The 14,549-nt window shown below is 41.2% G+C and overlaps 2 protein-coding genes across 2 annotated transcripts in view; both read left to right on the top strand.

Moving 5' to 3' along the window:
- LOC118850187 (diacylglycerol kinase beta-like) overlaps positions 1-14,549 on the top strand; it is a 112,193-nt gene that overhangs the window by 93,800 nt on the left and 3,844 nt on the right. The window contains exons 11-12 of the mRNA XM_036759406.1: positions 5,121-5,219; positions 5,913-5,965. Coding sequence (XP_036615301.1) covers positions 5,121-5,219; positions 5,913-5,965 — 152 coding nt within the window. The remainder of the gene's footprint in view (positions 1-5,120; positions 5,220-5,912; positions 5,966-14,549) is intronic.
- LOC118850186 (diacylglycerol kinase beta-like) overlaps positions 5,128-14,549 on the top strand; it is a 230,445-nt gene continuing 221,023 nt past the window's right edge. The window contains exon 1 of the mRNA XM_036759405.1: positions 5,128-5,219. The gene's annotated coding sequence lies outside the window, so the exon portion shown is untranslated. The remainder of the gene's footprint in view (positions 5,220-14,549) is intronic.

Raw genomic sequence — 14,549 nt, 5'->3', positions numbered from 1 at the left:
CAAATGAGAATATTTGCATTTCCTCTCTCCCATTGGAATGTGAGCTTCTTAATGGGAAGGACTATGTTTTATGCTTCCATTTTTCTCCCCAGTCCTTAGGACAGTGCCCATCAAACCGGAAGCACCAAAGAAAGGGTTATTAATTAATCAACTTATTAATTAAAATCACATGTGTATATATTAAGTGATGCAGAATAATCTTCTGAGAAAATGCATTTGCCGGTCTTTATTAAAAATACTAAAGTGGGTAGGAATAAGTGGATTTGTGGTCACTTTAAGCAGTACGTATACTTAAACAAAGGAATAAATGGACTTTCTCCTAGTATGATAAATATTATCTATCTGAAATCAAGATGCAGCATTATATATAGCAGGGATAAAGCAGATGCCTTTCCATTAAGATCAGGGCATAAAGCAAGAATGCCCATTATCATCACTACTATTTGATGTAATGTTAGAAATGTTGGCTATAACAATACAAGGAAAAAAAGAAGTTGAAGGAATACTCATAGACAAAGAGGAAACAAAATGATTACTTTTGATCAATGTATCATAATTTACTTAGAGAAGCCAAGAGAGAAAAATAACATTAATTTAAATAAATTCAGCAAAATAGCATGATAGAAAATAAATCCACAAAATTATTAGCATTTCTGGATATTACTAACAAAATCTGAAAAGCAAAAGAGACAATTTCTATACCAAATAAATGCATAGTGTTTAAAATACTTGTGAGTCTGCCTGCCACAACTGTATTAATCTAACCACACAGCATTCTTTACAGAAATAAAGGTATGTGTGAACAGTTGTAGAGGTATTATTTACTCATGGTTGGGCTGTGCCAAAAAGGGGTAATATTACCTGAGGTGTTTTTTTTTAATTCAGTACCATTGCAATGAAAATTATATTATACAAGAATATACTTAAGAAAAAATAATTTTAAAGGTTGAAGAAAAATTAAAATCACACAGTACAGCAAAAGGCCAAGAATGTCAAGTGGAATAATGAAACCAAAAGTATAGGTGAAGATTACCCAGCAATGCCACGCCTTAACCTCCACTGCAGACAATAGTAGTTCGAGCGATCTCGTGATGTGTTGAATAGAGAAGTCTATCAGTGCAGCAGACACATCCCACCATCCAAAGCAGAAAAGGGTTTGGTCTGGTAGCATTGGACAGCATCAATGGTGCTGACTCCTGGGGAAAGGACTCCTCATGGGACAAAATCTACAGGCAGAACTGGAAAGCAGTCTGGTGGAAATTAAGTACAAACTAACATCTCACTGACACACGGTTAGATATAAATGGTACTATGCCTGTCACCACTGTGGATAAGATAAGAAGAGTTCTCGACCAAACGATGGGTAGAGAGGATCATAGAAGGGTTTTTAAGTGATTACATAAAATCGAAAAGATTTTAAAAGATCAAAATAAATAAAATTAAAAGATGAAGTAAAACAGTAAATTGGGGGGAAAGTATCAAAAAGCCTTTACAGCAATTTTATTGATCAAGTTCTGATATTCAATATATATAAGGAACTAATTCAAATATATAGGAATTCTCTAACAGGCAAATGGTCAAAGGATAATGATGATAATGATGATCATAAAAAAACCAATATTTAAGTGGTATTTGAGGTTTGCAAAGTACTTTACATATGTGGATAGGTAGGTCTCGCCTTTAAAAAAAATTCTAAACTTTACCAATATTAAATAGTAGAACAGAAAAGAATTGTACAGAAAATGGTGAAGCTCTTATGTGCAGCTTGCTTTTCTTTTAAAAATATAAATTCTCTATGTAATTTTCAAAGTTCCCTTACTTGTCTGTGCTCCTTTCTCTCTTCCCTTCTATTCTCTTTTATGAACTAAAAAAACAAAAAATCAAACAAAAAAATCTTTCAAAAACACTCTTTTCTTCCTTTTTGTTTCTTTGTTTCTTTTTGTTGCTCTGCTCTTCATATCCTCCTTTCCCTCTCTCTCATACTCAAATTTGGGGTAGGGGAGGGAAAAGGAGAAGGAATGAAAGAAAACAACCAATCCTTGAACTAGATATGCCCAGTTTAACAAACACAATTCACTGTCAGTCTTTGGGAAGCTGATTGGTTTATTTATTAAAGTTCTTAAGCCTTTCAAATTGCTTTTCCTTGGAATAGTGTTATTTTTATAAATTTCTCCTCTGATTCTGCTCACTTCACTCTGCATTAGCTCATTCAAATCTTTCAGGGTTTTTTTGTTTGTTTGTTTTGTTTTTTCCCCATGAAACTATCCATTTTTTTTTTGGCAGGGGGAAAGGCAGGGCAATTGGGGTTAAATGACTTGCCCAAGGTTGCACAGCTAGTAAGTGTCAGGTCAGATTTGAACTCAGGTCCTCCTGACTCCAGAGCCGGTGTTCTATTCACTGCACCACCTAGCTGCCCCTGTAATTTCTAACAGTGCAGCATTGTTCCCCATTATGTTCTTAAGTCATGAGAATCAGGGTATTGCTGGATTAAAATGTATGCCCAGTTGAGTAGCTTTGGAGGTGGTGTTCTAAATTGCTTTGCAGGAGACTGGACCTGTGTATACCTCTGCCAACCATAGCCCTTCCAACAATTGTTATCACCCCCCTTTCTTGCTCATGTTTGGCAGCAGTCAACAGCATATAGAAAAATGTTCTGAATTACTAATAATTAAAGAAGCAAATTAATTCAACTGAGGTTCCACCTCATAGGTATTAGATTGCCTTTACTGGAAGAGAGGGGGCGTTTTCTATGTTCCACGTCTTCTTTATGAGAGGATGAGACTAGCATGGGCAGTGGGCTGAAGCTTCTGCTTTGGTGAAGTCATTGTGGAGGAACAGTCTAACACGTCTGTGGTTATAAATGTCAGGAGCTCTTGGGGAACTCTGACCTCTGTGACTTCCTGTCCCTAGGGGTGATGGACCTCAGGGAACGTGGTGATGGAGTTAGGGATACTGATGAAGTACATAGGAATTAATGCGTATGTATGTATACATGTAGGTGTATATATGTATATATACATTTATACAAATATACATACATATAATTTTTGTATGTGATTTGGGGTGGGGAGAGATACTTTAATTTGCTGTATCAGTACATCACAGTGTGTCTGGTTTTTTGGCTGGATGGTTCATGTGTCTTCCACACCTTCTTTAATCTCCCCCACCTCTTGTCAAAGATCAGCAGTGCTTAATACTAAGATTAAAATCATTTTTCATAGATAAGTTTGCTTGCCACTGAGAAGCAGAGCTGCTAATTATCCCTGAATGTGTGAAGCTACGTTTATTTGATGCAACATGGCCTGGTGTGCATTAATTATGTTACAAGTCGCCTTATGAACAAGGCAGGGAATTATCCTGACAAATGCAGTAGATTGCTGAGTCCCTGAAATTCACCCCCCCACACACACCCAGCATCGTTCTAATGCCCAGAGTAAATCAACATTCATTAGGCTTCCACTTTCTGTTGCTAAGTAACTGCTGGCCAAGGGAAGTTTGCCGCACAAATGAATAAGGGCCAGGTCCTCAAGGAGGGGGCATTCTGTTCAAAATGGAGAAGTCCTGTGGCTCCTCAGCTCTGCCTTCGGTAAGTCATCTCTTAACCTGGGGGCCACGGCCAGCCACTGAGCATTCCAGACTGAAAGACAGCCAGTCATACACATTTTAAAAACAGATGAATCAAAAATTAAAAAAAAATAATAATCATGAATACCTAGTGTGGGGTAGGGGGGAAGACTTGGGGGATTGGATGAATGCAGTGTCTGCCATCTTTCTTCCATCCATCACTGAAGCTACGCTCATAAAATCATGTATTTTGTGTATTTCTTTACCTTCTGGCCATTTGTCAAAGGGGAGTCAGTGTGGGGGGCAACGGGATCATTGGTGCCTTTGGAATCGGGGGTGGGCTTGGGGAATGTGGTTCTGCTTCTCTCTGGCCCTTCCTTTCCTTATCTGTTAAATGAGGGGGGTGGGCTAGATGGCCTCCTAATGCCCCACCAGCCCTACATGGATGATCCCAATACAGTGATAATTATGATTGACAGTGTCAGCTAGCACGTAGCATATGGCAACACATTCCATGTATTTGGACTCATTGGATCCCCACAGCACCCCTGGCAGTTAGGTGCTGAGGAAACTTGAGGCTTAGAGAGGGTGAGAGACTTGTCCAGGGCAACACAGCTAGCCAATATCTGAGGCAGGATTCTAACTCAGGTCTTTCTGACTTCAAATGCTGCACCCTGTCCACTGAGGTCTTTTCCATCTTTATGATCCTCTCTGTGTGACCTTAGCCAATTCACTTTACCCCCATGGGTCTCAGCTTCCTCTTCTGCCAGATGAGGGACTCAGAATAGCTGGCTGTTCTCTCCCCTTCCCTGAGTGCCCATGAAAGATGCAGTGCATCCTGTTAAGTGTCCATGCAGCCTGATCCCTGCAGGGGCCACACCCCAGCCTAATGCAGGGACCATAAACATTCCAGAGAGCTGCATTTCTTTCATTGTAATCATCATGTTGAATTTATATTCTGCTCCCACTGAGAAGAATCTCTGGGTGCATTTACATATTGAATTGCTAAGTTAGAGCTAATGATAGGATCAGTCAGGCCACATACTGAGCATTGCAGTTTGGAATGACTTTGAGAAAAAGCAGGAGGGTCAAAAAAAAAAAAGGCAGCTGAACCACCAGCACGCAGGTCCACGGCCATTTTGTGATTGTGCTAACGGCACACACTCACACACTCACACACACGCACACAAAGGGATGCTGCTAACGGACGATCCTTGGGCTTCTTGAAGGAGGCTGTTTTCTCAGGGTGAAGAGGGAGACCCATTGTGAACACAGCTTTGATGAGCAGAAAGAACCTAGGCTGGCACAGAGAATTATTCAGGGCTGTACTTTGGTCAAATATCAAAGAGCAATTATGGTATGAGTCTGTGGAAAATACCTGGACATTGGGGGAGGGCTGAGGGTGGGAGGCTCGCTGTTCATTTTCGGCATCCTCAGCCTGGGTGCATTGGCTGGCACTCAGTTCTGATGCCCTGGGCTCTGTCTGTTGATGTGTGCTGCAGAATTCTGTATCTGCTCTTTTTTGTTGTGTTTTTTTTCTCTCCCTCCTCCTACAGCTCCATAATAAATGTGCCTCTCACCTCAAACCCGAGTGCGACTGTGGAATCTTGAGGGACCATATCTTGCCACCCACAGCAATCTGCCCAGTGGTGCTGGTGAGTGCTGCCTTTTCCTCCTTCTCTAGCTCTCGCTTTCAGCCAGCTGGTCCAGCCTTCCATACATGCTGCTGGAGAGAAGATGCTTATCAATCAAGGTAGAAAGCTGTGGGTCAGTGCTGTCTCCGGATCCCAAGGCGGGGGCACCAAGAGGCAAACCCCACACCACAACCCAGTGCTTTTCTTTCCTTTTGACCGTGAACTTGGAATAGGGCACCCGGTGGCTGAAGCTGAGTCAGGTTTGATGCCTTCGTTATGTTGCAGTTACCAGAAATGTTTCAGGCAGCACTCTAGTGCATTGTAAATCTTTGACAGACCCAGCTTCCCAGAAGCATGAAGCAAGCCTTCTGGGCAATTGGGCTGCGGATGCATATTGCCTCCCCCCAAGCAAGGCCGAGGTCTCTGCTACAAAGTCAGGGGTGGCTCAGACTGATGGCATAGGCTTGGGAGAGAGAGATGCAACACCCTTATGGGTGGGTTCTTTTCAGGAGAATGGGGCAGTAAATTTTCACTGATAGTAAAACAATTACTCTGGTCAATGGAAATGAAAGGGCCATTGGCTAGAGAGGCCAGGTCAGAGAAAGGAAGCGAGAGCCCACATCCAGCTTAGGTGCAAAGGGGCAGAATTCTCCTTTTAATCTCCACGGATTTTATCTCTGAGCTCCAGTGCTCAGTCTGCCAATCTCCCAGTAGGCCAAATCCCACAAGCTGAATCAGATGACCTGCGCCTTCCGCAGCCAGGAAAGGTAAGGTATGGCAGGCCATACTTTGGTGCAGCATCAGTCCTGGAGCCTGTAAGCAGTGTCAGGGAGAAGCAAGCTTTTCATTCGGTGAGGGATGCCAAGGCAAGGGCAGCCAGGCAATGAAGGTTTCCTCTCCCTCAGCTGTAGCAAACCTCTATCTAAGGAACTGCCTGAGCATCTCGGCATCAGCAGGATTCCTCTTCAGGGACTGGTAGAGGCCCAGCCTCCAGTCTCCAGTCTACTCTAGTCTTTTGTTTTCAATGGCCTTGTTTGAGTGTGAAAGTCTGCTATATATGGGACAAGAGGACTTTCTCGTCCTTACGTGTTCTCCGTCAGTCATCTTAAAATGAGTCCTCTCCTAAAGTTTTCCTGTCCCTCATAGGTATAGCATTATATATAGCATGGCTTAAAAAAAAAAGTCTTTCACTTGGGAATATTTGCACGTTTTAGATGTGTGTGAAAAGTCATTGCGTTCTTATATCTGTTACTTATACTGTAACCTAAAAATCCTATCTCCATCTATAGATGTGTATGTGTTTGCATATATGTGTGTATGTCTATGTTTGTATATGTGTATATGTACATAGGTGTGTATGGATCCATACACATACATAAATATATATGTAATTTGACATTTCAGTACACCAGCTGGTGACACAGTAGATAGAAGGAGCTATGGATGGGGCATCAAGAAGACAGGGGCTGGAATCTTTCCTCAAACTCTTAATAGCTGCATAACCCTGAGCAAGTCCCTCCAGAGCTCTGGGCCTCAATTTCCTTATCTGCAAAATGAGGGACTTAGAGTCCATGGTCCTCAAGGTCCTTTCCAGGTCTACATCTCTGATCCTCTGGTCCTTGTCTGAAGTCTCATACACAGGAATGTGCCAGGACTTTCTGGTGAGAGCGATGAGCATTCCACTCTTTCCTTCGGTGTCTCTCGGCCTCGAAATCCTCTCCTTCTGATCCTAAATTTGGCAAATGCTGCTTACCCAAGTCAAAGCGAATGAAACAAATGCTTTTAAAATGCAGGAAAGATTTACATAGCTTATCGACTCTGCCCCGAAAATCTCTCCCATCATCGCAGATGCACACCACTGCTCACTGCCTTTTCTCTCTTCATTTCTCCAGTTTCCAGGCCACTTTTGGCCAGCACCGACATCTGCCTTCGCAATGCCCCTGACTTTCTTCCATTCTGGGCTTCATTTCACTGATTTCTTGACATCAATTCCTTCTTCCACAGTCTATGCCTTGAAAACCTGCTCCTTGGCCCATTTTTCTTTGCATAGTTGAAGAATCATGCTAGAGCCTCTGATTTTGCTGCTACCAAAACGGTTTAGGAATCTGAACACAAAAATCCCATCAGGCTCGATCTTGTCATCTTGGCAGTGTTTGGTGAGTTTCCATGTTGGCACTGTGGCCCTCCCAGGATGACGGACATCTATAACCAACTCTTCACATTGAGGAAGTCTCTTTGGAATGGCCTCCTTGGCTGTGTTGCTCACCATACTGTCCTTCAGGGTAGGGCTGTCTCTTCAAGAAAGGTGGAAGGGAAAACAAACAAAAAACCTGTTCACATTTTTTTCCTTGGATAAAAAGGAGGAAAGCTGGTGAAATCACAATTTCTTAGTACTCTTAGCACATTTTTCCAAAAACAATAATTTTCAATTAGTAAGAAATACAATGTGTCAAGCAGTTGAGGAACCTGTATACTCTGCAATAGATGTTAGCTCAGGCATTCTTAACCATAACTCCAAGAATATTTTTTTTAATTTTAATAACTGTGTTTTATTATATTTGGTTCCATTTGTAATCCTCTATGTTTTTATGTTATACCCTTAAAAATTTTTTTTCTAAGAAGAGGCCCCTGGGCTACCCCAGACCAACAAAGAGCGTTAGGACTCAGAAATGGTTAAGAATCCTTGTTCTGGCATAAAAGGAATTTCACAAAATCACACAACCTCAGAGATGGAGGAGACTTCATTGACCAAGTAGTCTATGCCACACCTGACTAAGGACCATCTCTACAATGTCTCTGACCACTGATCATCCAGCTTTTCCTTGAAGACCTTCAAACTTTCCACCCCTCTTCCAGGCCATTACTCCTATCTTTTCTATGTTTTGCTCCCTTCCCCATGTTGACTTCATTGGCCTGGGGAACAAGATCAACTCTATACTGTATTTTCTCTAGAGTGACTTGACTCCTTATCCTATCAAAGATCATGCCCTTCCAAACAGGAGCCTCAGAATAAGGCCAACACATAATTTATAAAAAGTGGACACTGGATGTGTCCGCTACAAATTTAAGTTGTGTAAGCCAAACGGGCCCTCACTATGTAAGACAATTTTTTTACAATTCATTATCCCACTCAATTGATAAAATAATCATTTTGCAGTGCTTAGCACAGTGCCTGGCACATAGTAAGTACTTACTAGATGAATGTTCTTTTTCCATTCCCTTCCCACTCACCGCTGAGGGTTTTCCAAATTTCTTTATTTCTCCTCTAACCTTCCTTGGCTCTCTCTTACTTCATCCTTCACTCAGCCATCAAAGTGATTTTCCTAAAAGGCAAGTTATTGTCAACCCCGTATTCAAGAAAGCCCAGTGGTTGCTATTGCCTCAAGCATCAAAACTAAAATCTTCTGCTTGTCTCTCAAAGACCTTCATAACCTTTTTGTATACTAATGATCTCCCCACCTAATCAGCCATCCATTGCCAATGGCTTCCTTGCTGTATCTTAAACAAGACACTCCATCACCCAGCTCTGGGCATTTTCACTGGCTGTCCCCCATTCCGGAACTCTCTCCCTCCTCGTTTATACCTGCTGGCTTCCCTGGCTTCCTTCATGTCTTAGGCTTCTTTGATCCCCCTTATTGCAAGTGACTTTTCCCTCTTATTTCCAATTTATCCAGTCTATAGCGTGTTTGTTCATAGTTTTTGCCGGTTGTCTCCCCCATCAGACTGTGAGCTCCTCAAAGGCAGAGACTTTTATTTGTTGTTTGTTTTACTTTTCTTTGTATTCCCAATCCTGGTACAGGGTTTCACATATTAGGTGCTGAATAAATGCTTGTGGACTTGATCAAGTCCAGACAGTCTATTCCACTTTAGCTCACAAGATCAGGAATTTTGTTTTCCCTTTAAATCAGGTAGCCATCTATCTTTTTCTAAGTTCACTTTTACATTTCTTCTTGCCTTCTGAGACCAAGCAAGTAAGTCTATTTCTTCTTCAATGTGGTGACACTTATCAGTTCTTACCCTCACTCCACATTTTAATATGCTTTAACCATTTTTAGTTTCATTACATTGTTCCGAGATGAGACATTCACTTCTTTTTCCTTCCCAACTCTCCCTACCCATTGAAAAGAGAGTACCCCTATATTATAAAAGGAGTCAAGATAAACCAATCCCCATATGCTTCACACATTAAAAATTGCTTTTCTTATTCCGCCTGTTTGTCCATCATGTGTCATGAGTCAGAGAGCACTTTTCTTTCTCTATCCTCTGCAATCAGGCTTGAAAACTTAGCTGACCAGATTCTTCAGTTTTTGCAAAGCTCTCCATTCTTACAGTGTCGTTGTGATAAATGTTTTTCTTGATTCTTCCTTCTTGGCTCTGCATCAGTTCGTGCAGGTCTTTCCATGTCTCTTTGAAATCACCTGTTTTCTCATTTCTTACAGGACAATAATATTCTATTACATTTATAGACCATCATTCTTTTAGCCATTCATCAATTAATGAGCATCTCCTTCATTTCTTGTTCTTTAAAATCACCACCAAAGTTGCTGCTACAAATGTTTTGGTCATATAGGCTCTTGTCCCCTTTCTTTGATGTTTTTGGGAGTAGAGGACTAGCAGTGACATAAGTGTGTCAAAGGGAATACACTGGTTAGCAACTTTTTGCGCATTCATCTAAATTGCTTTCCAGAATGGCTGGACTTACTCACAGTTCCACTAACAGTGAATCAGTGTGCCTGTTTTCTTGCAGCCCCTGCAGCATTGGTGGTTTTTCTTTTTTTTCTTTTTTGGTCATCTTTGCCAGGTACAGGTCTGCAACATAAGATGAGAGCAGTGCTGTGTAGTGGATAAGAGCTAGATTGGCAGCCCTCAAGAAATGAGATCTGTATTTACTCTATGACTTCCTGGATGAGTCATTTAACTTCTCAGGGTCTAAGAAACTCCCAAGACTGCACTGGTAGAGGAGAGTCACCCCCCATTGATAGAGGGACTTCCGTCATCTTGAAGTTTCTTATATCAATGACATATCAGGTTCAGGGTTTATCTGTATTCCCTTTAATACAGATTCTGGACAGCATATTAAAGTCAAGGTTTTTCCTCCACCCTTGGGTCTTTTTGGGGGGATTTAAAAGTGGGGCCCTGTTCTATTAAGCTAAGTTAGGTTTGGATTCGGATTTGCACTGGCAATAAAGCACACTCCTGAGAGAACATGGTTTTTATTGAAAGACAGGGGAGATACTCTAACAAACACAGTTAACACAACAAAGACAAAGACACAGACAACATAGATCCATCACCTCTCAGGGGAACTCCAGCACTTAATCCTCTCAAAGCTGAGGGGGGTCCCGGTTTACACAGCCCAGCTCGATCAAGGCCCGAAAGGAAAACTGATCCCAGGAAGCTTCCTCTCCATAGTGAGATCCCCCCTAGCTTGTTCCACTTGGGGACTTTTATAGCTTCCTCAACAAGGAGAGCCTACTGCTAACTGTTCTGGGCGTTCCCCTCCAGAAGGGGCAGCCACTCCCCTCGGGAGGGGAAGATCTTATCAATCATTTTGTTTTTGAAAACTGGCTAGGTCCTCTAGAAGCAGTTTCAGAATTTCCTGTCCTTTGCCTTAAGAGTTACCGGTTCTAAAAAATAAAATAAAATAAAATAAAATAAAATAAAATTTAAAAAAAAAAAAAGAGTTACCGGTTCTTTGTTTGGGCCTATCTCCTAGTGGAGCCTATCTCCTAATGTATTCCATTCTTTTGCTTTGGGCCAATTCATGAGAGAGGAGTGTCTGAGAGGTCCATTTTTAAGGTTTATCAGTTGGAGGGATGTTTGATTCTTTATTCCAAGCTGGAAAGTCTAAAGGTCTTTGCAAGAAAGAAAGGGGGAAAGGAATGTCTGATATTCCAAACCAGAGAGTCTTGCAGGGAGGGGGGATGGGGGGAAGGAAGAAAAGCTGGGCTTACACTATAATATGGAAGATCTCCTATAATGATTTATCATTCAGGCCCTTTAGGACTCTCTGTTCCTTTTAGCCTTCTCTCTCACATGGTCCAGAATAACCTAGGGGGAATCTAGATTTATACCAATACTTTTATTAATCTTTATAACACGGACAGCCACCATGTGGAAGCAGATTACCGTGCACAGCCTGAGCACTGGCTACAGAGACACCAAGGCCCATTCCTTTTTCCTCTCACGTCCAGTGCCCTCATGAGCATCCCCTTCTGTCATTTCCCAGACATCGCTGAGGCTGGAGGCCGGTCACTAGTATTTTTGCTGTTTGTTCTTAGGATGTTATCACAGGCAAACCTTGCCATAGAGTGAGCCTTGGAAGGCAGAATCCTCTAATTTTTTAAGCTTGCTTTTGCTGCTGCAGGTTTCCCTGCATCGTTTCACTGGCTCATCACGTTGACCCTTGGAGGTAGGCACTGTGGGCATCACCATTTTACAGATGAGGAAACAAGCTCCGAGAGTCACTGCCATGACTTTCCCAGGGCTGCCGAGGTAAGAGCAGGTGTCTCAGGCAGCAGCAAACCATGGTCCTGCTGACTGAGGCAGTGCCGTATCCTGTACCACACCGTCTCACAGAAATCACAGACTGCTGTCATGCAGGCTCCCTTGCTTCACCTTAGTATAATCCTGTTTCTGCTTCTCTTTCATCCCGTCACTTTGCCAGCCCAGACAGAAGATGCCACGCAGCCCCAGGCCCAGTGGACTCAGTGGTGCCCTCAGGTTGTTTTCTTCATCGTTCAGATGCCTTTCTATCCCATATAGCTTTTTTTCCCTTGGAGAGTATGCTTGAGCACGCTGTCAGGACTCTGCTAATGTTTCATCAATGTCACCACTTACTATTCATTTATTTAATATTCATTATAGATCAATTCATAATTGTCATCATAGTAATGAAATGCAAAAGAAAGAAAAGTGTCCCAACTCCTCTATACTTCGCAAATCTAACTCACAGACTCCATTCAGAGACACCCTTCTTACAAATAGAATGAGCAGCCTACTGTTTTGATATAAATACATATTTAAAATACATATTCTAATGGCTGTGGTCCTGAAGGACGCTCGTGATTCTCACTAGATTACTTCCCATCCCCATATCCTGTATTGCTCTGAGAATCCCAGTCTGTCTTAACTACGACAGGCTTCCTGGAGCCTTTTACATTTCCCTCTTACATACCATCTTAATGTCAGGGGGCTTTGGGGATAGGGGAGGGCCAGTAATGAGACTGGCCCTTCTTGGGCCAAGCTGCTGTGACCAATGGACAAATGGAAGCTCCCATAGCATTGACGAGCTGGACGGCTGGGCCGTAGGCCTCTAGAACATTTCCTTTTTGGAGGGGTGAGGCCTGGCTTTCACAGAGGGGATGCAGTCGGCCAAATCACACTTCCTTTAGCAAGCAGCAAAGTGCCTGAGTTTCTCACCCTCTTCCAACCCTGCCCACCCCAGGATGGAGATTCTTTGGGGCTTTTTGTAAATGTTCCTTTGTTGATATTGTTCTGTTGTCATTGCTAAATTTACAACCAAGATAGGGACAAGAGCAGCCTGAGGTAGTTTGTAGTAGAACAAGTGATTGGTTAGCATTGATCAGATACCTACCCTGCAGTAGGGACTCTTCTGGGGAGCTCAGAGACTCGGGGAAAAAGCAGAGCCTGTCATGGAGCTAAGAGATCAGCAGAGAAACTGGATTTTGCTAAAAAGGTATAATGGACAATGCGAGCAGCTAGGTAGTGTAATGGATAGAGAACAGGAAGACTAGTCTCCCTTAGTTCAAATCCAGCTTCCAACACTTCTAGCTGTGTGACCCTGGGCAAGTCTGTTTACCCTATTTGCCTCAGTTTCCACATCTGTAAAGTAAGCTAGAGAAGGAAATGGCAAACCGCTCCAGTATCTCTGCCAAGAAAACCCCAGATAGGGTCATGGAGAATCAGACAGGACTGAAATGACTGAACAACATCAATAGAAAATGAATTTATGTCAATGTTGAACATTATTCATATATATATACATATATATACACACACATATGTATACACATATATGCATACACACACATATATATCTCAAATGGCATTGCATCTATATCAACAAAAAAGTTAAATGAATTATGGAAGAAATAAATAGTAAAACCATTATAGTAGGGAGCCTCAATTTACACCTTTCAGAACTAGATTAATATCACAAAAGAAAGGAAGTTAAGGACCTGAATAGAATTTTCATGAGAATAGAAAGGAGTATACATATTACCTCACCTATGAATGATAACTTTGTAGTAACTGACACCACCAATTAGGGCACAAACATATCACAAACAAAAGAAGAAAAGCTAAATGAATCTTTTATAGGCCACAATGAAAATAAACTATATACATAAAGACCCAGTGAAGAAATGATTTAACATTAATTGGAGGCTAAACAAAAACTATAAAAATTGGTAGGTCAAAGAACAAACCATAGAAACATTTAATAAATCCATGAAAGATAGTGGCAGTGAGACAAAATACCATAATTTTTTGGAGCCGAAGTAGTCCTTAGGTGAAAATTTATATGTCTAAACATTTTCATCATTAAAAGAGAGCAAATAAATTGATGAATTGGGCATGCAACTAAAAACAAACAAACAAACAAAAAAACAAGAGAACATAGTAAAAAAAACTTCCAATAAAGCAACAAAGATGAAGTCCTGAACATCAAAGAAGAAATTAACAAAAGCAAAACATGTCTGATGTGTAAAGAATGCATTTTTTTAATCACTTTTTACATTTGTTTGCCCTAAAACATGGTCATTTTTTTGTAGGATTTCCATGTGTTGCAGAACAAATATATATATATGTATATATATATAAATTTTAAAATCCCTCTTATATGACACCAAAAGCCTTTTAGCTCTATCTTCTCCAGCAGTTTATTCAGTTCTTTATATTTTCAATGTTGTTTGTCTTTCTGTTAGATTTATCCAAAACTGAAAAAGAGACATTAAAATCACCTGTCACTATCATGTTTCTCTCTCTATGTGTGTGTATATATATATATATATATATATATATATATATGAGGTAATATTTTCTTTGCTAATTTAGATGCTTCATTACTTGCAACATCTATCAATGCTGGTATGTTATGTATGGTTCTCATCAACCTGGTATAGTTTCCTTGTTTATGTCATTTTGTAATTTGAATCTTTGGTTTTGCTTTTTCTGATAGGAAAGTCCTGCTTATTTTGGAATGACTTAATGCATGGCATCCCACCCCCTCAACTCCAAAAAAATAAAATCCTCTGTTTTGTTTTCAGTCTTTCATAACCTTCCCTCCCATACCCCTTTCTAGTCTTTATACACCCTAGTCTCCCTCCC

The sequence above is a fragment of the Trichosurus vulpecula genome, chromosome 5, assembly GCF_011100635.1.
Source record: "Trichosurus vulpecula isolate mTriVul1 chromosome 5, mTriVul1.pri, whole genome shotgun sequence".
NCBI classification, from domain to species: domain Eukaryota; kingdom Metazoa; phylum Chordata; class Mammalia; order Diprotodontia; family Phalangeridae; genus Trichosurus; species Trichosurus vulpecula.
The sequence above is the reverse complement of the archived record's forward strand: the minus strand, read 5'-3'. Positions and strand labels throughout refer to the sequence as shown.